Here is a 23,720-nt window from a genome sequence, read left to right as displayed (position 1 = left end):
GGACAGTATTTATTTAGTTTGCATCTAAAATACTGCTTCACAATAATGCATAATTCACATCTCGGAAATGGGAGCGTGCATTACATAAAACCCTTAATATGAGAACACTGACAAATGTCAATTTATATTGAATTGCTATAGCTGCAGTGTAACATCCAGGTTCATCTGCTGAGATATATTTGTATTAAACTCAGACGAATATGACTGCACAATCCTTGACCACCATCACGCTGCCGACTATTTACACTAATTCTCTGAGATCTTGCTATTAGCACATTAAATGCAGATTAACAGAGTGCCTAGCAACAGGTTTTTGTGAAGCATTCCCTATAGCTTGCCGCAGGGTCAGGGTTAATGAAGAACCGTGTGGAAGTATTAACAGATAATGAGCTGACTTAACAGGGACAAAACAGGACAGAGATATTGAAACTGTATTGGCAAGCGGCTGAAACTGACACTCTCCATTACAGGCTTTTGAATGTGGCTTTGAGAGGAAATCAATATATATTGACAACACAAACCATGTAGACTTTATGGACTTGGTATATGTTGTTGAAGTCATTAAAACTTTTATTTGCTATAAAATACTTACATTTGCACATTCTGCGTAACTCACAGTAAAACACTTAGATAAACGTTTGGAGTGAAAAAACAACCTTTGCCTTTTGTTTTAGACAATGTTGGTAGACAAAACTCCCTCAAACTTATTTCCCCATGTCATATAACTGGAACCAAATGCAGCCGAGTGTCTAGTAACTATGACAGAGCACTAAAAACTCATGTCAAATAAATCCACTGAAAGGCAATCTGCTTAATGGTCCACAGGCCAGAAAGATGACACTTAATGGCCACTTTTACTGAAAATACCAACAGGTCAGAGAGGTAACTCTTAATCTGTGAAAAGCATACTGACGAACAAAAATAAAAAGCAGAAAACAGCTTTTATCTTACATGTTTTCCCATCTTTATGTGATTAATAAGCGGATTGTTGCTCGAAAGCCTCTTAGGGAAAGAGCACAATGCACAAACTAATGTGTTTTAATCACATTTTGCACTGCAGATATGTAAACAACAGTCAAAGGCAATTTACAGTAATGTTTTAAGAAACTCCGACACCATATTATATGAGAAAAAAATATATAAATACAAACAGGCAATTAAAAAACAAAAAACAAATGTCTTTTAGTGCATTACCCTCGTCATCCCACATATTTACAGACGTCGCTTATAATAAGCTCGTGTTTTGGGATAAAGCAGTTGTGCATTGTTGTACACATATTATATACAATACATACATCATCTTCATGAATCTACTCCATTTTGGACATCTCGAATTTCGTGGTCATGATCTCCTAAGGGTGGAAAATAGAAAAAGAAAATAAACCAATGAAGGAAAATTAGATTTTAAACAATACAAACACATCTGCAATGCAACTAAATGACTAAAATGACCAACAAGGTTACATAAACGCCTATAAAAAGCCTTCATTTATTGTAGCATGTAATCTCTGATCTCCTCTCTAGGAGATTTGTCCATATTGGCTGCGGTTGAAAATGAACACTTCCAATGTTAGCTAAAGCGAGGCCTTATTAGTAAGACAAAAACCTCCAAAGCCTTTGCGCTCCTTTTGTTCCAAGCAGAAACAAAACAAGCAATGGAGAGGGAGCGAGGGTAAACACTGTGACGTGATAGTCTGATGGCTCTCCGTTTTACATTGCAAGTTCAAATGGCGCCCACTGCTGGCCAATCAGAGAACGAGACACTTACCTCGTCTGAGTCTAGCAGTGGCGGCAGTGCGCTGCAAAACAAAGAAAAGGACACGTCAATGACACGGCACTGATCGCTGGTAGCTTTACACAGTGATGACGTGTTTGGGTGTACAAATAACCAGTGACTTTCCATTCAGAAAATAACCATCATTCTAATCAGCGTCTCATTACAAATGTTGATTTTACTTACACGTCAGCCATTGATGAGGGAATGTTTTCCTCAACCCACTTGAGATCTTCATCCTGAATGGAGAAAAAATATATGTTGGAGGTAAACAAATAAGCTCTTTATTTAACAATATAACGTTGAGAGAGATTGTGTTCATACAATTTAGTGTTTTCAATGGGAAAATATACTCTAATAATCCATATAGTGTTAATCAAAACAACATGCTCTTTGTCAATGAAACAATTCATTCATGTTTTAGGTCATGTATTGTTTTGCTTTACCACTTTGCTGGGTTTTGCGCTTCCATTGGTCTCTGGTTTCATTCCCCTCATTTTCACACCCTCTGTGAATTCAAGTATAACTGGTTAGAACCGGCTAAACGCAGTCAAATGAAAGCCAGCAAACACAGGCTGATCTGCACACTTGATGGGCAACATTCAAGTGCCCTGATCAAATTCTGACTATATGTTGTTTTAATTTAGGCGATTAAAATCGGCCCCATTATGCCCTAGTGTTCTAAATGTGCTTTTGTAGATCTTGTTCATATGATTTATGCATGTGTATTAACATTCTTTATATCAGATTTATTTGCATCAAAACATCATGAGCTGTGAAAATTTGACCTTTCGATTTCAAAATTCAATTAATAACCAAATAATAATTAAAACTATTATTACCTAATCTGTTACGCTGGGACATTTAGCTCAAAATACTATGATGATATATTTTATTTCCATATCTATACAATATTGATATCATAACTTGATATTACACAATATTAAACACAACATTTATTGTGAAGGAAGGAAATGCTTTTTACAAGCATACCTTTCAATCAAATTTCCCATTGAAGTTCTGTTTTCTCACATCTTATTTTTATAATAGACTCTGTGACTTTAAGGTCACAGAAGAGCTAGAAATTACGTTCATGTGGACCATCTAGTAGTGTTTGCATACTACACATAAACCACACCACTCATTCATTCATTCATTCATACAGCGGGGAAAATAAGTATTGAACAAGTCATGTTTTTTCCTATTAATAATATTTCTGAAGGAGCTGTTGACATGGAATTGAACCAGTTTTTGGTAAAAACACAAACAAAACAAACATAAAAACGAAATTAAATTCTGAAAAAATGAGTGATGTGTAATAATGAAATGACACAAGGAGAAAGTACTGAACTACTAAAATGTATTTAATACTTTATATAAAAGTTTTTTTTGATGATGGCAGCTTAAAGACGCTTTACATATGGAGAATGAAGTCACATGAATTTAGTCAGGTAATTGGCTGGGCCATTTTACAGATTGATTTTCTTTCTCTGAAACCATTTGAGAGTTTCCTTGGCTGTGTTTTGGATCATTGTCTTGCTGAAATATCCACTTTGGTTTCATCTTCATCACCCTAATAATGTACAGTAGATGTTGGACTGAAACAGCTAATCTTAATTTACAATGATGAAGGGCAGCGTGTGAATAATTACTGAGAGATTTCAGCTGCTGTCTGGGCTTTCACTGCTTTTCTTTCTTTCTTTTGCTGCTTGTTCAAACTACTTATTTAAAATGAGCTAAAACACCACAATTATTAAGTATATTTTGGGACAACCTAATTTATGTTCAATCCACTTAAATTAGTAAAACGGATTAAGTTAACTTAATCGATTTGTGTTGGGACAACATGAAGGAATTCTGTGGAAACCAGAATTTTTTAGTGTACACTCAAAACATTTTATTAGCAACAAACATGCTACTTTTTTCCTGTCTAGTGATAGGCTCCCTATGGATAGTTCAATCCGTACTGAATAATAAAGTAACCACAATCTCAATAAAATAACTGCCAATCTCCCATCCCTATGTTAAATTTACACATACACTATAAAAATTTCATGATCGATTTGTCCTGACAGCATAAGTTGTTAGGTGATTGTAACCTATTAAACCAAGTTAATCATGCTCTAACTGAATTTTATACGTTATGCAAGCTGTTTTAAGTCAGTTTAACATAATATAAGTTTAATGGACCCATAAGGTTAATTTGATTCAGCTTAAAAATGTAAGGCAACCAGGATTTTTTACAGTGTATATTCTGTAAATATTGAAAGTATAATCTGTTGCTTCAACACAATTTTAAATCACACACATCGAATTAGAAGGAGAATAAAAAGGCAAGATCCCATGTGGAGAATGTTCTTCCCTCAACTTTAAATACAGGCCACTACTTGTGTCTCACACCTGCTAATTTGTTAATTAAGACTCTTACCGAAGGCTTCATTCATCAGCTGCTCCTCCTCTTCCTCACTAATTTCATCCACCAGTGGACTGAAGGCGTACCTGAAAGGTTCAGATGGACACAGACTCACTATCCTGTCACTACTATTAACTTAGTTTACACACGGATAACAGCGAAGCGCTTTACCTCTGGTTGTTTGCTGACGGCCTCCATAAGAACATAATGACGAGCAGGATACTGGAGAACAGGAAGCGCCAGAAGGCATCGTCAATCCACAGCTCTCTCCAGTCCTACAAGAGCAAACAAGCGTCAATTAAAGTAAAGCTGAAGGAAAATAACAAGAGATGTTATATAAAAGTAGGGAACACTTACAGATTGGCACTTGGCTAGCTTGAAGGTCTTTGTTGTCCAGACGATGAATATAATAGAAGCTGAAAGACAGATCAGAATTGTATTATGAGAACAAGTGGCAATTAAATTATAGTTATAAAAAAAAGAAAAACCATCTAGGCTTTTTACTTTTTTAGGCTTTTAGTAATTTTTAGGCTTATGACCATATCAGATTATCTTGTTGCGATTAATTGCTCAAGGTTTTATTACAGTATACAGTATTATTACGACATTGACCTTACTTTTACTTACTCTCAGGGCCATTTATATTAAAATTGATATTTAGCTGCACTATATTGGTGCTTGGTAACATCTAGTTTTTATGGTGAGTTGTTAGCCCACGCTCAACCCCCAATCTGGAGGACCAGGACATACACACATACACTATGGACAATTTAGCTTACCCAATTCATCTATAGCGCATGTCTTTGGACTGTGGGGGAAACCGGAGCACCCGAAGGAAACCCACCCAAACATGAGGAGAACATGCAAACTACACACTGAAATGCCAATTGATCCAGCCGGGGCTCAAACCAGCGACCTTCTTGCTGTGAGGTGACAGTGCTACCCATTGCTCCATGATGTCGCCTGATTTTTTACAGTTACTTTTAGTTTTTCTTTTTAGTTGTTTTCATTTTTTTTGTTTTGTTTTTGTTTTGACCGTCTATGCTTTTATTTTGACTTGATTTGCTTTAATGTGATTCACTGTGATTTATAGTGGTTTTATAATTAGTTTTTTTTTTTGTTTAAAACGTTTCTTTAAAATCAAGCTTTTGTATAGATTTTAGTTGTTTTGTGTTTTACAATTATTTTTTGTTGCTTTTATTTTTTGTTTTGACTTGATTTGCCTTTGATTTACTGTGCTTTACAGTAGTTTTATTTTATCGCCCATGATATTGACCTTTGCTGCGATAAAAGTTCTTTTACAGGTATAATTACAAAAAAAAATACTTGGTGTATCACTTTATTATATATATTTACATGTTGAGGGTGCTTCAACCCAATTATATTGCAAAATGATTATAAAGTACAATAGTTAACACTTAAGAATAAAATTTGATTAGTAAATGTTAGTTAATGATTAAAGGCAACAGTAACAAAAAACGTACTATGGAAACTTAAAAAAAGATTACAGTTACTATGTTAGTAAAGTTTTATAAACTAATTTCATAAGGAGCACATGATATGATTGATAATACACTTCTTATCCGTAATCAGCAATAAACCATTCAGATTGATCCAAGTTTAAAATAAATAGACCGATTTCACCCTACTACTTTATCTTCGTTTTTGGAAGAATCCCCCCTTCCACCCCATCTCCTTTACCACCCCATCTCCTTTACCTTTACCAGCAGGAGCTCTCGAGACCTACCTGATCTCGGAACCCCTTTATATGCTTATTGACCAGGTGGGAGCCCTGGGCACAATTATCTCCAAGCTCAGGGTTCTCTCCTGGGACAACATGCCAATATGCCAACATGTGAACTCTTGAAATATATATATTTTTTAAAACTGTTGAAGTCAGAATCATTAGCCTCCCTTTGAAATAGTTTTTTTCTTTTAAATATTTCCCAAATAATGTTTAACAGAGCAAGGAAATTTTCACAGTATGTCTGATAATTTTTTTTTTCTGGAGAGAGTCTTATTTGTTTCATTTCGGCTATAATAAAAAGCAGTTTTAATTTTTTATAACCCATTTTAAAGGTCAAAATTATTAGCCCCTTTAAGTTATATATTTTTTCGATAGTCTGCAATACAAACCATCATTATACAATAACTTGCCTAATTACCCTATCCTGCCTAGTTGACCTAATTAACCCAGTTAAGCCTTTAAATGTTACTTTAAGCTGTATAGAAGTATATATAAGAATATTATTTACTGTCATCATGACAAAGATAAAATAAATCAGTTGTTAGAAATGAGTTATTAAAACTATTATGTTTAGAAATGTGTTGTAAAAATCTTCTCTCTGTTAAACAGAAACTGGGGAAAAAATAATAAACAAGAGGGCTAATAATTCAGGGGGTTTATTTATTCTGACTTCAATTGTACAACTGAATTTTGTTAGTTATGAAATCCAGATATAAAAAGATTGTGACTTGAAATCAGATTAAGGCTACAAATTGAACAGGTTATTAGGCATTAACAAATCTGAATATTCTTAAAAAGCACTATAAAAGTTTCAATCATTATTCACAGCATTTTGAAATGTCCACAATATCAATACTGTGCATATTCATCATCACAATATCTTGAATTATTAATATCAACCTTTGTCTAGTAGTTTTCTCATTTTACTATTTTTAAGAGAGACGTCTCTCTTATGTTCAGGATAATGTGTTTCATGATTTAATTTACATTTAGCATCAAAATGGTGTTTAACAAAACTGATTAATAAAACTTAAAATCACCTTAATTTGAAATCCAAATATAATCCAATTTAAAAGAACAATTTACAACAAATCATGAATATTTTTGTTAATGGAGACACAACTGAGTGATTACAACCCAACTGTGTGAATTAAAATATGGATGCAAAAATATCTTTCCTGTATGATATTACTTGAAAATATGGCAATTTCCAGTATTACAGTTTTACTACATTTCTGATCAAATAAATGTAATCAAATAAACGCACTGGTGAAAAAACCCCACACATTTAGTGATCCTAAATAAAGGAAAGCATAATAAAAGCAATCTGTGCTTGCATGAGACTTCAATAGCTCGAAAAAAGTTGTAAACCTACATATATAGCAACAGAAATGGAGCCAGAGCTTGAATGTCCCCAATTACGACTCACTTTCCATTAATAAATCATGTAACCCAGATGTTTGACACAGTCACGTTGCAATCATAGCTCAGTATGCAAATGCTACAATAACATGAATCACCAGCGGTTGGCCAACACTGTACAGCAATCATTTCAAAAACACTTCAAACAACAATGTAGTGGTGTGTTGTGTGTGCGCGCTCACCTATAACAGCGAATATGAGTGTGTTGGTGAAGTGTCGGTACAGAGAGAGCTTGACCACGTTTCTCCTCAGCCGAAGGAGCTTCATGGTCTGAGCCAGGCTGATGAAGATGTGACTGACTGTTAAGGACTATATCGGATCATTATGACTCATATAAAGCAGACACAGCTTATTTTGCACCTAACAAAACCCAGTAGAGTCATCTTGACCCATTGACTCTAATGAGGATGAGTTCGTCTTAAGCTTATTAAATAGAGAATCGCAAAGGAGGAGAAAGAAAAACAACAAAAAAAGAGAGACGATTAACATCCCATATACGCAGGATGTCTGTCAGAGAGAAAGAGGAACACACACACAAATAGCAATGAAAAAACGTAGGATATCCACCAGCAGAGGGTAGAGTCGAGAACAGCCAAGGGAATGGCAGCCAGCAGCACCAGGTCATCTTCAGCCTGGCAGAGCGATATATGGAGAGAGGGAAAGACAGAGAGAGCCAGAGGAAGAGAGGGAGAAGAGTAGCACCATCACTCACACCACCGTCTGAGGGTCCTACATAGGGCTGGGCAATTGCCTTTTTTGAGATCTTCAGTATTTCTAAAGGGTTTGATCACCCACGAATGAAAATAATGTTATTGATTACTCTCCCTCATGTCATTCCAAACATCCATTTGAAGACCTTTGTTCATCTTCCAAACACAAATTATGAATATGTTAGGTCCAGAAAAATGTACCTTCAGCCCCATATGCCTTGGGTGGTTCAAACGGAATATTATCAAGCTACGAGAATACTTTTGTGCACACAAAGCAAAAATACTGACTTTATTTTCATTATTTATCTCCTCAGTGTCAGTATAGGGCACGCTATTATAAGTGCTGTGCTCTTTATGCATTTAGTACTCAGTCACATTGTTGACGTAATTACCTCAGATGTGATTGTGTTTTGCTTCAAACAAAAGAAGAGGTAAGGGGTAATCAGGGGGTTACATTAGTGAACATGCACTTTATACTGACACTGAGGAGATGAAACTGTTGAATAGTTATTTTTGTTTCATGTGCACACAAAAGGATCTTTGTAGCTTCATAATATTAAAATTGAACTAATGAAGATGCTGTTTTTTGGTGCCTTTCGTGACTTGAATCAGTTTTTGCTCTCTATGGAGGATGACAGTCAGATTTCATCTAAAATGTTATAATTCTACTACTAACTGATTTTTTTTAATGAACTGACCCTTAAATACTTATGCATTTGCACTTATATATACAGTGGCCGAGAGAGCTTCACGCGCTGCAGTTTAAGAAAACAAATGCAATTACAAAAACACCAGCAAATTGGGAAACGATCTTCATTAGTTTGACAGCACACGTTTTGCAAATTCTCACAACACAAATAACTGAAGAAATGCACTGCATGGTGTCACAACACTTGCAAATATCCATGTAACACAAGAGAAATGTTTCAAGGGGACCCAAAAACATGACAGACTCTGCTGATGAGTTATTATGCCGAGACTGTTGCTCGGTGAAGTTGTTGGTGGTCTTTAAAATGTATGTTTTTTGTTTATTTTAATATCCTGATTACATAATTCCATTGTCTTTTGTAAATTATTACCCTAAATAAACCGATGATTACATGTGAAACGTTGTTTTAATAGTATACAGCGCGTTTCTTCGGTTGTTTGTGTTGTGACAAAATGCAGCGCGTTTCTTCAGTTGTTTGTGTTTTGAGAAGTTGGAAAACGTGTGCTGTCAAACTGATGAAGATAGTTTCTTAATTTGCTGGTGTTTTTTTTAATTGCACGTGTTCCTTAAATTGCAGCGCGTTAAGCTCTCTCGACCACCGTATATATGGCTTGAAAGGGTGGTTTATTTCAGGAATATTGTCATTTCAACAAAATGGATGTTTTTCACTGAATAAAACCCAAAGCTGAGTGACATTTATTTCTTTCCCACCAATATAAAATATATGTTTGAAATGGTCTGGGGCCTGTAAGATATTTAAATTCTCTTGAAAGTGCTAGACTGCATTTCTTCGAGATTTAATTCTTTAAAAATCAATGTTATATTTGAATAGTTTTTTTTTTTCTAAAGAAATAAATAAAAAAAAAATCTATAAATTCCTGTAATTTATTCCAGCATCATTACTTTAGTCTTCGGTGTTAATTGATTCTTCAGAAATCCCATTTTTTCAGAAATTTTTTAAAATCAAAAAAAAAATCTCATGATTCATTTGAAGAGTCATTCTTTCTAAAGCAAAACTTAATGATTCATAATTTTAGGACACAATATTTCATTTTATCATGCACTTTGATCTTGCTAGTGTTCGTTTCTACTGTATTTTTACCACACAGACACATTCTTAAACAACAACAGAGTGAATCTGTTGAATCGAGACATTATTTCTGAAATGAACACTTGAATTGACTAACAAAAATGATTTAAGATGACCTAATACTGCAATTACACAAATTCAGTAAACCTAAAGTTTCACTAACAGAGTAGCATTAAGCCCTATGCTGTTTCAATTCAAATTTCATTCAAACCCAAAACCTTTTCATATTTAGGACATCACCCAGCCCTGAACGCTCACACATTTGAAAACCATCATTCAGCCTAACAAAGGCAGGTAAACGTCATGCTAGCTTGGAGGCAAGACTGAAAAATGGGGATAGAAGATAATCCACAAAGCTTTATCCCAACTGCACAAAACCACCATCACAAGCGCCAAAGAAACTGAGAAGAACAATGAGATTCAAATTTCTGTGTAATGGCTTCCCAAACGAACTGTGCAAAGTGTTATACCATGTGCGCAATGGTACTGAAAAACAAACATTTAGGATCAACTTCCGTTTCTATTTATCTGTCCTAATCAACAGCATGCAGAAGTCACTGTAAAAACAGTACAAATGTCATAGTCTTAACACACGATTGACTTGTAAAAGGATATCCACCACACAATACATGAATCAATGAGGGCCATTACAATGTCACAAAACAGACTGGTTTGCCCACCGTGCTCCTGTGAGAGAGAAACATGAAGCTTCACATGACATTTGGTGCAGCATATTTATCATGTTAAATCAGGGGTTTTGTCACAAAAGTAGAGGAATTAGTTAATATGAGATATTTCAGTGAATGTGTGTTTGATTTGAGCAGTTTAGATCCTCCTTACCGTGTTGACTCTCAGGACACCCTCTATGATGGAAAAGATAAGGTAAAGCAGTCCTACTCCAACCACTCTGTGCAGCAATGCTCCAAGTCTTGGCCTGCAACAAAAAGGCAGAATTAATTAACATGAATCTTTTTCAAAATACCAAATTTAAGCACTTTTCATGTGAACACTTTAACAGTTTAATTCAAGTTTATTTGTATAGCGCTTTTACAATAAATATTGTTTCAAAGCAGTTTTACAAAAGATTCAAATTATTGCATAACAATAGAAATCAGAAAAGTTAAGGTTATTAGTTACCATAACTTAATTAACTAGTAAATAATAGCTTTAAACAGTTAAAGTTATTATATATATAGAAAGTTATTATATTATATATATATTTAGTATCGATATTATATTATATATAGTAAGTGTTTATAACATAGTTAACTTGCAGTTACAGTTGAAGTCAGAATTATTAGCTCCCCTGTTTATTTTTTCCCCAATTTCTGTTTAACAGAGAGATTTTTTTCAACACAATTCTAAACATCATAATTTAAATAACTAATTTCTAATAGCTGATTTATTTTATCTTTGCATGATGACAGTAAATAATATTTTACTAGATATTTTTCAAGACACTTCTATACAGCTTAAAGTGACATTTAAAGGCTTAACTAGGTTAATTAGGTCAACTAGGCAGGTTAGGGTAATTAGGCAAGTTATTGTATAATGATGGTTTGTTCTGTAGACTATCGAAAATAATTAGCTTAAAGGAGCTAATAATTTTGACCTTAAAATGGCTTTTAAAAAATTTAAAACTGCTTTTATTCTAGCTAAAATAAAACAAATAAGACTTTTTCCAGAAGAATAAATATTATCAGACATACTGTGAAAACTTCCTTGCTCTGTTAAACATCATTTGGGAAATATATATATATAAAAAAATAAATAAAAAAATTCAAAGGGGGGCTAATAATTCTGACTTTAACTGTATTTAGCATATAGGGGATGTCTATGTGTACATGTTCAATGAAGTGTAATTGCGTATTAGATGTAGGGTTGGGTATCGTTTGGGGTTATTTTGATACCAGTGCTAAATCAATACTTTTAAAACAGTACTAGTGCCAAAATGGCGCCTGAACCAATACTTTTGAGCCACAAAATTATACTGGACGACTCTAGAGAATCTTTTTATTTTACACACACAAAATTTTTTTTTTTACATTTTAATTGAACAATATAATTGAAGTATACATCAATCCATATTTTATATATTTGAATTGCATTAATATATTTCTTTTGTTCATTTGTTTGTTAGCATGAATGCAAGATTTGCATTATGCAATTAACATTATATTAGCTTACTACTAACCTGTGGAAGAGCTGCCATTAAAATCAGTGAACACCTTTTTTCTAGGTTTGGGGCTTGAGTCATCACAGAGTACCTTTCCATGTACACTAATACTCAGATTTAAATATGATTAAGACAATACTCTGATCAAGAGTCTACCATGTAAACTGATTTTTGATTACCTTAATCTGACTAAAGCCATAATCGATCTAAACAGAAGTCAAATTAATTAAGACATGTGGAGTATGCCATAGTCGCATTATTGAAGTGCAGTACAGACATATAAACCCTTTAATCAAACTATTACCAATGTGTAGGACTTTTTGCCGCTTGCATAGTACCTAACCCTAATTAGGTGTATGGCAAACTATATATTTACATACATATGCATACTTCATATTGCAGTATATCAGATGCTATTTGTATTAGTATTGTATAGTGTAGTATAGCATTCTAAGGTATTTTTTTTGATGGCATGTTAGCCCAACATTGAATTTCTGTCATTTACTCGCATCTTAAATGTGTCATCTTTCATTTTAAATGCATATTTATTTTAATGTTATGTATTGTTCACTCATGCCGTCCCTATGTCGTCTTCCCCCACTGCTTAATCAAAGGATGCAGATAAAAACATATACTCTAGAGTGTTCATTTTATGCAAAAGCAAAAAAATATTTTATTTTATTTAAATAGTTAATTGTTACCTAGTTAGTAAGATCAAGTAATATGAAAGAGCACAATTACATTGCAATTTCAAGCACTTTATCTAAAGTCTAAGCACTTTTTTGAAAACACTAGATTAAAATAGCCCCAGTATGAATTAGGTCAAAAAGCACTCTTATAGTAAACGCTTTGCTACCGTTTTTACCTGATACTGACTTTAGTAGTAAAAAGCATGAGACTACATTTTTAAAAGTTGGGAAGTTGCTTCCTTATGCTTATCAATTTTAATATATTACAAATAAAATTTTATTTATTCATGTGATGGTGAGATTTTTAGCGGTCATTACACTAGTGTTTAGGGTCACATGACTATAAGCATCTAAGTAATACAGTAATCTATAACATATACCTTTGAAATGTATATAAAAAAACAAGACAGAAATGGTTTAGTTGGAAGTGACCACCATAGCAACCTTTGGTCACTGCAATATTACTCTGGCAAAAAATAGTAGCCACCGAGCCCACAAGATGCCAGAAAGTTGCTATGGTTTCAGCACCATCAATCACCCCATTTTCAAGAATGAGCTGACCTCCAGAGGCACACAAAATGTTAATTTGGGGAATTCATTTACATATTTAAAATGCAGTTAACCATTAAACATTTTGCTGAATACGTAGCTGACAACTTACTTGACTATTCCATATCCAAGGCTAGCAATGATGACCAGCACTCGAGCCAGCGTTCTTTTCACAGCTGAAAGCACCTCTGCAAACACTACTGCACCTTGAACTGCACACAAAAGTTAATGCACTGTAATGAGCACATTCACCATAGTAACCTTATCGCAGATTTACAGTCACCTTTTTGGATTCATGAAAAATAATGGACCACAAAACCATACCGTACATCAAAACAGCTTGCATGCAGATTTATCTTTAATGTACACTATTATTACTAAAAATAACCGTAAATGATTTCGTTTAAATTCTCTTTACAATGTACAACAACATATGAAATATGACCTATTCTGAGTGCAGTAAATGATCTCAATTGGTGTAAATGGCAATGCATATGTTGGCCTATTTAAAAAATATTGCAGCAAATACACAGTATGATCTCAGTTTAAACTTTAAAGGCACAGCTCATACAAAAATGAAATCATTTATCCACCCTCCACTTGTTTCAAAGGTGTAGTAGTTTCTTTCTTCTGTTTGTTGATAACTAAAATGATTATGCATTAAATACTAAAAATACTATAAAAATCAGTGGTTCCCAATAGTTTCAAAAATCTCTCTTTAACCCTTATGTGCTGTTGGGGATTCTTAATTTGGCTACATCTTTCTCTGCGTTTCAGCAAACGTAATGATTTTGGTTACAAATCTTATTTTGATACATATTTATTTATATATGTTGGTGATTTCCATTATAATTCATTTTTTTTGATTGCAAAGACATAACACTGTATTATCAAGCATTCTTGATTGTTGGTGTTTTTTCCTGTTGAGAAGAGGTAAAATTTGTGATTTCTTCTGCTGATCATCAGTTACAGTGCAAAAAAAGCATGAGACAGTGCAAGACAGACCTTTGCACAATTGCCTTGATATGTCTGAGAAAATCAAAATAAGCAGCTCAGCTCTCAGAACATAGTAAACACAGTAAGGGTTATAAGGGTTAATAATGCCAACTGAAGATCATCAGTAGGGCTGCACAATATATCGTTTTAGCATCGATATTACAATGTGCGAATCTGCAATAGTCACACTGCAGGATCTGCAATGTTGAGTATGGATTACAATAACCACCAGCCATGCACTTATGAACTTCTATATCTCAATACTCTTCGATTCCACAGAAAATCATAAATTACTGTTTATTTTATTTATCTTTAATCAGTTCTATTCTTGTAATTCGTTTATTATACTTTACGCAGATACTCCCCTTGAAAATAATCCAAATCAATCTAAAATCATGAATTTCTTCAAAATAGAGTTAATAAGTTATCTTGTGAAATTACATTTATATCGCAGTATATATTGCAGACAAACAAAATATCGCAATGTCATTTTTTCCAATATTGTGCAGCCCTAATCAACAGAAAAACTAAAGATTTTACCTCTTCCCAACAGGAAAGATGAATCAATCTGAACAATACATAAGGGTCTAGGCTAAGATTTCACAATCATTTGTGTTTACAGGTATGGGCTAAAAATGAAGGGTGAGTTAAGGATGACAGAATATCCCTTTTTGGGTGAACTATCCCTTTAAGTTGTTTGTGACATAAACAAATGCATCTAATGACACTTGTATTACCCGAGTGGCCATCATAACGAATACTCTGGAACTCTGCATAGTAGACCGCTTTCTCAAGCATGCCCAAAAAGATCACTCCTCCGATCCAGAACTGAATCCGCAGCAGATCTCTCCAGTAACAAGCCGAGAGAGCCAACCACAGCACTCCCATGATCACGTAGATGATGCACATCACCATGTAGAACTGTGGACATTAAAACACACAAACATACATGGATGAAGCTTCTGTAAACAAAACAATTTTGAAAAACTTGAGATGTGCAGCTACATTTAAATTCTACAAAAACACAAAACAGAGCCTTAATGGGTTAGTTCAGCTCAAAAAAAAACATTGGTCATGATTTACAAACTCTCGTGTCAATCAACAACACCCATAAGAAATTATTGATTTAAATTACTTAAATAAATAAATAACTTACTGATGTGAGACGCAAGAACAAATCTTACTAGTTCTTGGGCAAAAACAGGCATGTTTGGGCTTAAGTGACCAAATTTGAATGCTCTAAATATAGTTTATGGTAAATTTTTAACACATTTAATCATGTGTCATATATATATATATATATATATATATATATATATATATATATATATATATATATATATATATATATATATATATATATACTGTATATATATATATATATATATATATATATATATATATATATATATATATATATATATATATATATATATATATATATATATATATATATATATATATATACTAGTTTGTGGTCTGAAGATGAATGAATTTCTTATGGGGTTGGAATGATATGAGAGTGAGTAAACAATTTTCATTTTGGGGTGAACTAACCCTCAAAATAATGGAAGTTACACAAAGAATAAACAGAAAATGTGCACTCACAATCATCAAAGGCCATTCAGAAGCAGATATGTAGTCATGGCGGCTTTTCATCTTGATCTCCACTGTAATTTGTGGGGGAAAATGGAAAATATTATTGCAATTTTAAAAATATTAATATTAAAATATTCAAAATACTACAAATTTGTAAAAATTGTTCATGTCAAACATGTCATTCAAAAGGGTGTCAAAGCTATCATTTTATTTATTTATTTATTTATTTATTTAGAAATCAGGGTTTGTTTGTGTGTTTCATAACTATTTCATTACTACTGTTAAAGTAAGACTGATTATATCCTTACGTTGTATGCTCCATTTAGTGTCTTTTGCAGGTGAAATGGCATCAATTTTAATGATGAACATGTAAGGGCTGTCTTCCCAGGTTCGTGCAACTGCATCAGGTGGTTTAGACTGCTTTTGCCACCAACAAAACAACAGAATGCATGTCAAGTAGAAGCCATATGTTAACAGATCTTCTGAGTTTTGATTCTGTACAATAATACTCACCGAAGTGTCCACTGATGTGTCTTTGCTTTTCGGGGCATTGGATGAATTTGGTGCAGCCACCTGATTATGCAAACATTAAAAAATAAAAACAGAAAAAAAGTAGAAGTGACTTTTATCTGCAATCTTTGCAGTCATAAAACTTCATACAAGTTGTCAAATTCAATCTCTGCATTTAAATACACATCAATTAATAAATCATATTATGGAATTAAGATGAGAATTTAGAGCCCAAAAGATAAAAAAAAAAACTCAGTTCTGTAATTATTTACTCACTGCCATGTTTTTCTCATGGATGGTTAAATCCCTCTTTAACATAATAACATAAAAATGTATTAAATAAATAAATATAGTGCACAAGTCCTAGGGAACACTATAATTATCTTCATATATAGTTATTAGCCCTCCTTTGATTTTTTTTCTTTTTTAAATATTTCCCAAATGATGTTTAACAGAGCAAGGAAATTTTCACAGTATGTCTGATAATATTTTTTGTTCTGGAGAAAGTTATTTTCGGTTCTTTTTGTTTTTCTTTTCTTATATTCGGCTAGATAAAAAACAGTTTAAGGTCAAAACTATTAGTCCCTTTAAGCTATTTATTTTTGATAGGCTACAGAACAAACCATCATTATACAATTGCCTAATTACCATAACCTGCCTAGTTAACCTAATTAACCTAGTTAAACCTTTAAATTGCCCTTTAAGCTGTATAGAAGTGTCTTGAAAAATATCTAGTCAAATATTATTTATTGTCATCATGGCAAAGATAAAAGAAATCAGTTATTAAAACTGTTATGTTTAGAAATGTGTTGAAAATAATCCTCTCTCCGTTAAAAAAAAAATTGGGGGGAAAAATAAATAATTCAAGGGGACTAATAATTCTGTCTTCAACTTTATATTTAGCTTTTGTGAGGCATGCGAGGTTAAAAATACTAAAGAAATTACAAATTAACCTCTTTTGTCTGTCCTTTGTTCTCTGCATCCCTCTTTCGTCTTCCTTGCGTTTCAGCTGTGGTTGACTGAAACAAAACGGAGAGCACACAAGACCAACATTAACTTGTTTACTATATTATATTATCTTTCTTCTTAAAATGATTCTGCCATTTCCTATTCTGTGTTCAAAAGCACTCAAAATAACTTAACTGGTTAGACCAGATATTTAAATGAACTACTAAGTCTGCTTGTTGTTGAAGCTTTAGGCATTAAAAAACCTGTCCGTCAGACAACTAGTCTGTGTCAGATAACCACTAACCAAAACTCTTTAAATAGTTCTCTGAAATACTGGATTTTATTTGGTTACCCCACATTGCTGATTAACTCGCTATTCGACAACGGATTTCCTATGCAGCTACATCAGTTTCATACATCACTTCATGCTCTCTTTCTCCTCAAATATATTTTCCATATTCACTTTTTTATTTAGTTATTAATAAGTGAATTCCTGATCACTCTGCTGGTTTACTTTGCGATAATGGTCAGACTACAGTAAATATCCCTAAAGCAGTATATACATCCAAAGCAAACATGAAATAAATGGCTAATTATTCAATCCAATTATGTAATCAACGAAATGAGCACATATTTATCCCAGGTTCGTATGCATAGGTTCAGAGTACTGAGAGCAGTTGAACTTACTGGAGGTAATGGCTGCAGCTTTTTAGGGTGATCCAAGACCTTCAATCCAAGCTGAAAAAAGAAGGAAAAAATTCTAATTTTAGAGAACAAAATAAAAACCAAGCGCAAACTATTTTAAGTTTGTAAAACTTCTGTCATAGACAAAAACATTCATACAAAAAGCATATGAGAATGCATGAGAAAGAGAAGATGCCACCTACCTTATTTTTCTGAATATTTGATTCACATGTTATAGGGTCATACAAGTGACTTATATAGAATCCATTGCCTCCTTCCCGCTGTACTTTGCTGGAGTTAAAATAATGTACTAGAAATTCGGGCTTTTTCAAAGAAAAAAAGAATAATGCATATTAAAAATGATGCAAATTTAGACAGAATAGCACTTTCTGACAAAAAAAAACACTCACTTTAAATCTAAAAACTTCATCGTGGCAAGGAGAACTTCGCAAATACCATCCTATACTGAAGTTTACAGGACCCCCACATTCTTCATTGAGCCCTGAAATACATGTAGTGGATTAGTAAAAATGAAGCCTGGATGATATACTGATGCATTAGATGAAATTATATTTGTGGACAAAAAAAAGCTTTGTAAAGGGTTTGTGCAAAAAAGATGTAAACATATGCATAAAATAAATAATGAAATAAATAAAATAAATATGTACAAAAAAATGAAACAACATGCTTATTCTGTCATGTACTAAAATATATTATAAAGCAAGAAGTGATCATTTATTTGTTTATTTATTTATATATAATGCCATATCAGCAGCATTGGCTCTATTTAAAACCTATACTAAATAAACAATATATAACAATCATATCAGTTTCTTAACAAGCATTCATAGTACAAAAAAAATTAAGAGATTCATATACAATCTCCTAGTTTGATTAAAGATAAATATTGTAAAATGTTTCCAGAAGACACCTTTTCAAACACATCCCTTAAAATATCTCCTGAATACAAACGTTCTCTAATATCGTTTAAAAATACACAATCTATTACAATATGTTTTATAGTCAAAATATTTGTACACAAGTAACAGATAGGTTTTTTTACCCTTTCAATAAATATGAGTGAGTCTTGAGTGTCCGATTCTGCATCTCGTATGTACAACATGATCATGTCTACTTTCAAAATGGTAATTATTTCTTTCATTTACAAATGGATTGCAGGAAGTGTTCATACTAAATGATATTAAATGATTTTAGATAATATTAAATTACGTTACAAATGTTTAAAAAAATTTATGATTTTAAGCTTTACACTTTTAAGCATTTCTAAGCATTCTTCAGGTTTAGAAAATTTTACTAACCCAGTAGACTCTTTAAATTACATTTAGATTGATATAGTCCTGGCTAAAGAATTGGGCAGTTCTCTTTCTTCTTGAGAGGTTCGGGAAGCTATTAGTTTGATGCAGAATAGGAAATCCCCAGGCCCCTACGAGTTTACAGTGGAAATTTATAAGACCTACTCTAATTTATTAGTCCCGATTTTGGGAATAGTGTACAATGATTCTTTTCAAAAAGGAAACTCTATATACAGCATCTACAGTTGAAGTCAGAATATTAGCCCCCCTAAATTTTTAGCCCTCGTTTATTTTTTTTACCCAATTTCTGTTTAACGGAGAGCAGATTTTTTTTCCAACACTATTCCAAACATAATAGTTTTAATAACTAATTTCTAATAACTGAATAATTTTCTCTTTGCCATGATTACAGTAAATAATATTTTACTAGATATTTTTCAAGACACTTCTATACAGCTTAAAGTGACATTTAAAGGCTTAACTAGGTTAATTAGGTTAACTAGGCAGGTTAGGGTAATTAGGCAAGTTATTGTATAACAATGGTTTGTTCTGTAGACTATCAAAAAAAATTTGCATAAAGGAGCTAATAATTTAGACCTTAATTAAAAAAAAAAAAAGGAACTGCTTTAATTCTAGCTGAAATAAAACAAATAAGACTTTCCCCAGAAGAAAAAATATTATCAGACATACTGTGAAAATTTCCCTGCTCTGTTAAACATCATTTGGGAAATATAAAAAAAAAATCAAAGGGGGTTTAATAATTCTGACTTCAACTGAATATCCCTGTTTTTAAAGATAGATAGAGATCCCACATCCTGCGGTAACTTTCGCCCGATTTAAAATTCTAGCCAAAGTTCTTTCTCTTCGCCTCCAAAAACATCAATGGATAAAACCTAGAGATTCAAAGGATAGATCCGAAGTTTAAAGATTTAAAATGATAATTAATAACTTGTTGTGCCTGCGTGATCCTTACATAGAGCCTTTTCCTATGATATCAATTAACTTTTTAAGTTTTAGGTTTAATGTTAAATTAAGTTTAATGGCAAGGAAAAGATAATTCCACTTTTAAAGATTAAATCCACTTTCCTTCCTAATCTGCAACTGCCTCTCTGGCTATACCACTAACTGTACTCTCTCTCTCTCAAAAAAAAAAAAAAAAAAAAAAAAATACATTACTAATGCTTTGCTTCTTAGACTTTACACACCTGAAACTTGCCTATAGCACTTATTCACTGTTACTCTTATAGTTGTGTAAATTGCTTCCTTGTCCTCATTTGTATGTGGCTTTGGATAAAAGCATCTGCTAAATGACTAAATGTAAATGTAAAGAAATTATACTCACATGTTATTGTAATGTAAGTATCATTGAACATTGTCTTCGAATAGTAGAAGTGATTTTGCTTCCCAATATTTTCCTGAAACACACAAAATATATATATAATGACTCACACAATTTATTAAACTAACTAGTTACTCAAACATACAATCGTTCATGTACATATTTACAAATGTGCTGTAATACACAGACTAATGATCACCAATTTTTGGGCAAGACCAGCCTAAGAAATGCTTTAAAGCTATAGCTTAGCCTTGACATTTTAGGCACAGGTTTACGTTAAGCACATAACATCACGTTATCAATATTCGATATTTGTGTTTATCCATCATAATGTGCTATCTATGGTTATTTGAGTAAAGACAATGGACTGTCACCATCCTATACGACTGTGAAGATTTCACTTATTCCGGATACCGCAGGTAGTGATGCACTTACATTATCCACGTTCAGGGTCCATTTGCCCTGCTCTGACTTCGCTGTCAGCGGCGGTATTAGTACAAAATGAAGAATGACTATCAGAAATACTCTTGTAAGTCCTGCCGACACCATTGACTCGGTCGTGACAGTCGCCATTATAATGAGGAAGCAGTTGACGACGTTACAACTTCTGCGCGAGACACACTATACACTTCCCTGTGCAAATCCACATCCTGTTCGACGTCACTTTGGGGGGCGGGGACGTATTTGTTCATTTTTCAAAATTGTGAACAGTAATGGTTCTTTAAATTTATTACATAAAGTACAATTGACAATTTATGTATATAAAACATTAAAAAATCCAATGTTGTGATTTATTATTATTATTATTATTATTATTATTATTATTATTATTATTATTATTATTATTATTATTATTATTATTATTTGTATTTATTAAGCAACTACTGCTACTACTATTGTTGTCATTATTAGTATTATTATTATTATTATTATTATTATTATTATTATTATTATTATTATTATTACTTTTATTATTATTATTATTATTATTATTATTATTACTATTATTATTATTATTTGTATTTGTATTTATTATTCTACTACTGCTACTACCATTGTTGTCATTATTATTATTATTATTTATTTATTTTTATTATTATTTGTATTTATTATACTACTACTGCTACTACCATTGTTGTTGTTGTTATTATTATAATAATAATTATTATTAGAACATGATACACACTTGAGGGTAAGACATTTAAGAATCAATTACAGTTTATAAAGTCATTACAAAATGAAATGGTTTTGTTTGCTTTCTTATTTTCAGATACTGAAATTAAATTTAAATAATGACTAAATTATTGCAAAAAAAAACAAACAAAAAAAAAAAAAAACAGGAAAATATGGTTTCATTCATTCATTTTCTTTTCGGCTTAATCCCTTTATTAATCTGGAGTCACACACTCTTACACTACAGACAATTTAGCTTACCCAATTCACCTGTACCGCATGGTTTTGAGCTGTAGGGGAAACTGGAGCACCCAAAGGAAACCCACGGAACGCAGGGAGAACATGCAAACTCCACACAGAAACGCCAACTGACCCAGCCAAGGCTCGAACCAACGACCGTCTTGCTGTGAGGCGACAGCACTACCTACTGCTCCACTGCGTTGCCGAAAATATGGTTTGGTATTAGTAAATTTGCAACTGTGAATATGGAATTTTCAAAGTAAATAAAACATTTATAACAAAACAAGCATTTCTTTCAGTAAAGACATATTCATAATAACCAAAAATAATAGATTACAATGTAATAATATAATGTAATGTTTCAATTAATTCTAATTTGAAATCTAATTTTGTAATTTCTATCTTTTTTATTAGAAAAACAATTTTGACCTATTTTACCTCTGTCACGTCTCTGTCGGATCAGAAAAATAAGCTTTTTTTTTAGGAGGTGATGATCTATTTTTAAAAAGCCTAGTAATTCTTGATGTTATAGCTTCCATAACAATGGCAACATTTTTTGGACCTACTGGTATGTTACATTCTAAAATAAATTCAAAGTAATTTGCAGTAGTAGTAGTAGTAGCAGTAGGAGATCCAATTCATAGATATTGACTCATGCTCAGGGCCCATATGCGATATTTAGTGTATAAATCTATGGATCCAATCTTATATATATTTTAACATATGTTTTGTTAGATTTTTCTGCTTAATTCAAGCTGCACTTATTTCTCAGAGTTAATATTTTAATTGTTTATTTATTCATTCATTCATTTTCTTTTTGGATTAGTCCCTGGGGTTGCCACAGTGGAATGAACCACCAACTTATTCAGCATATGTTTTACACAGCAGATGCCCTTCCAGCTGCAACCCATCTCTGGGAAACCTCCATACACACCCATTCACACACAGTCTCGCATACACTGACAATTTAGCTTACCCAATTCACCTATGCCACGTCTTTGGACTTGTGGGGGAACCCGGAGCACCCTGGAGCAAACCTACGCAAGCACGGGGAGAACATGCAAACTCCACACAAAAACGGAAACTGACCCAGCTGGGACTCGAACCAGCGACCTTCTTGCTGTGAGGCAATTGTGCTACCCACTGCACCACACGTTATTATTATTATTATTATTATTATTATTATTATTAGTAGTAGTAGTAGTAGTAGTAGTAGTAGTAGTAGTAGTAGTAGTAGTAGTAGTAGTAGTAGTAGTAGTAGTAGTAGTAGTAGTAGTAGTAGTTGTTGTAGTAGTTGTAGTTGTAGTAGTTGTAGTAGTAATAGATACAATCAAATATATTTTTTCTGTTGTTGTTTCAGTATAGATCCAATCAAATATATTTTTTCTGTTGTTGTTTCAGGCTATTTCAAGCAACATTTTAATTGTTTATTGCGATTTATGCATTTATTATTATTATTTATTTATTTATTTATTTATTTATTTATTTATTTATTTTTATTTCTAACCATTAGGACTCTTTGATGCATTTATTTTACTTAAGTGTTCATCTTCTTTTTGGTTGATTAATGTAATTTACTTTTTTATGTACATGCTCATTTATTTATTTATTTATTTATTTATTTATTTAACTTAATCCA

The 23,720-nt window shown here is 32.6% G+C and overlaps 1 protein-coding gene across 3 annotated transcripts; it reads right to left on the bottom strand.

Annotated features, from left to right (window-relative positions):
* Positions 1-940: 940 nt before the first annotated feature.
* Positions 941-21,312, bottom strand: zgc:162698 (Transmembrane protein 87A-like). 3 transcript variants are annotated; one of them, XM_056473091.1, is made up of 21 exons: positions 21,104-21,312; positions 20,672-20,744; positions 18,427-18,518; positions 18,220-18,339; positions 18,020-18,070; positions 17,338-17,403; positions 16,388-16,447; positions 16,183-16,294; positions 15,884-15,945; positions 15,013-15,196; positions 13,392-13,491; positions 10,706-10,799; positions 10,481-10,552; positions 7,539-7,647; positions 4,545-4,603; positions 4,359-4,462; positions 4,203-4,273; positions 2,221-2,282; positions 1,961-2,013; positions 1,769-1,799; positions 941-1,352 (listed from the first exon to the last, which is right to left on the bottom strand). In XM_056473091.1, exons 1-21 carry the CDS (start codon positions 21,239-21,241, stop codon positions 1,311-1,313), a joined length of 1,755 nt encoding a protein of 584 aa, XP_056329066.1. In that variant the 5' UTR covers positions 21,242-21,312; the 3' UTR covers positions 941-1,310. The 3 variants fall into 3 exon arrangements, with proteins under 3 accessions (XP_056329066.1, XP_056329068.1, XP_056329067.1); XM_056473093.1 differs by lacking the exon at positions 10,481-10,552 and adding an exon at positions 7,920-7,988; XM_056473092.1 differs by having other exon boundaries at positions 16,183-16,291.
* Positions 21,313-23,720: the final 2,408 nt, after the last annotated feature.

Source organism: Danio aesculapii, chromosome 15 (assembly GCF_903798145.1).
Source record: "Danio aesculapii chromosome 15, fDanAes4.1, whole genome shotgun sequence".
Classification (NCBI taxonomy): Eukaryota; Metazoa; Chordata; class Actinopteri; order Cypriniformes; family Danionidae; genus Danio; species Danio aesculapii.
This window is presented reverse-complemented; position numbering and strand designations above follow the sequence as displayed.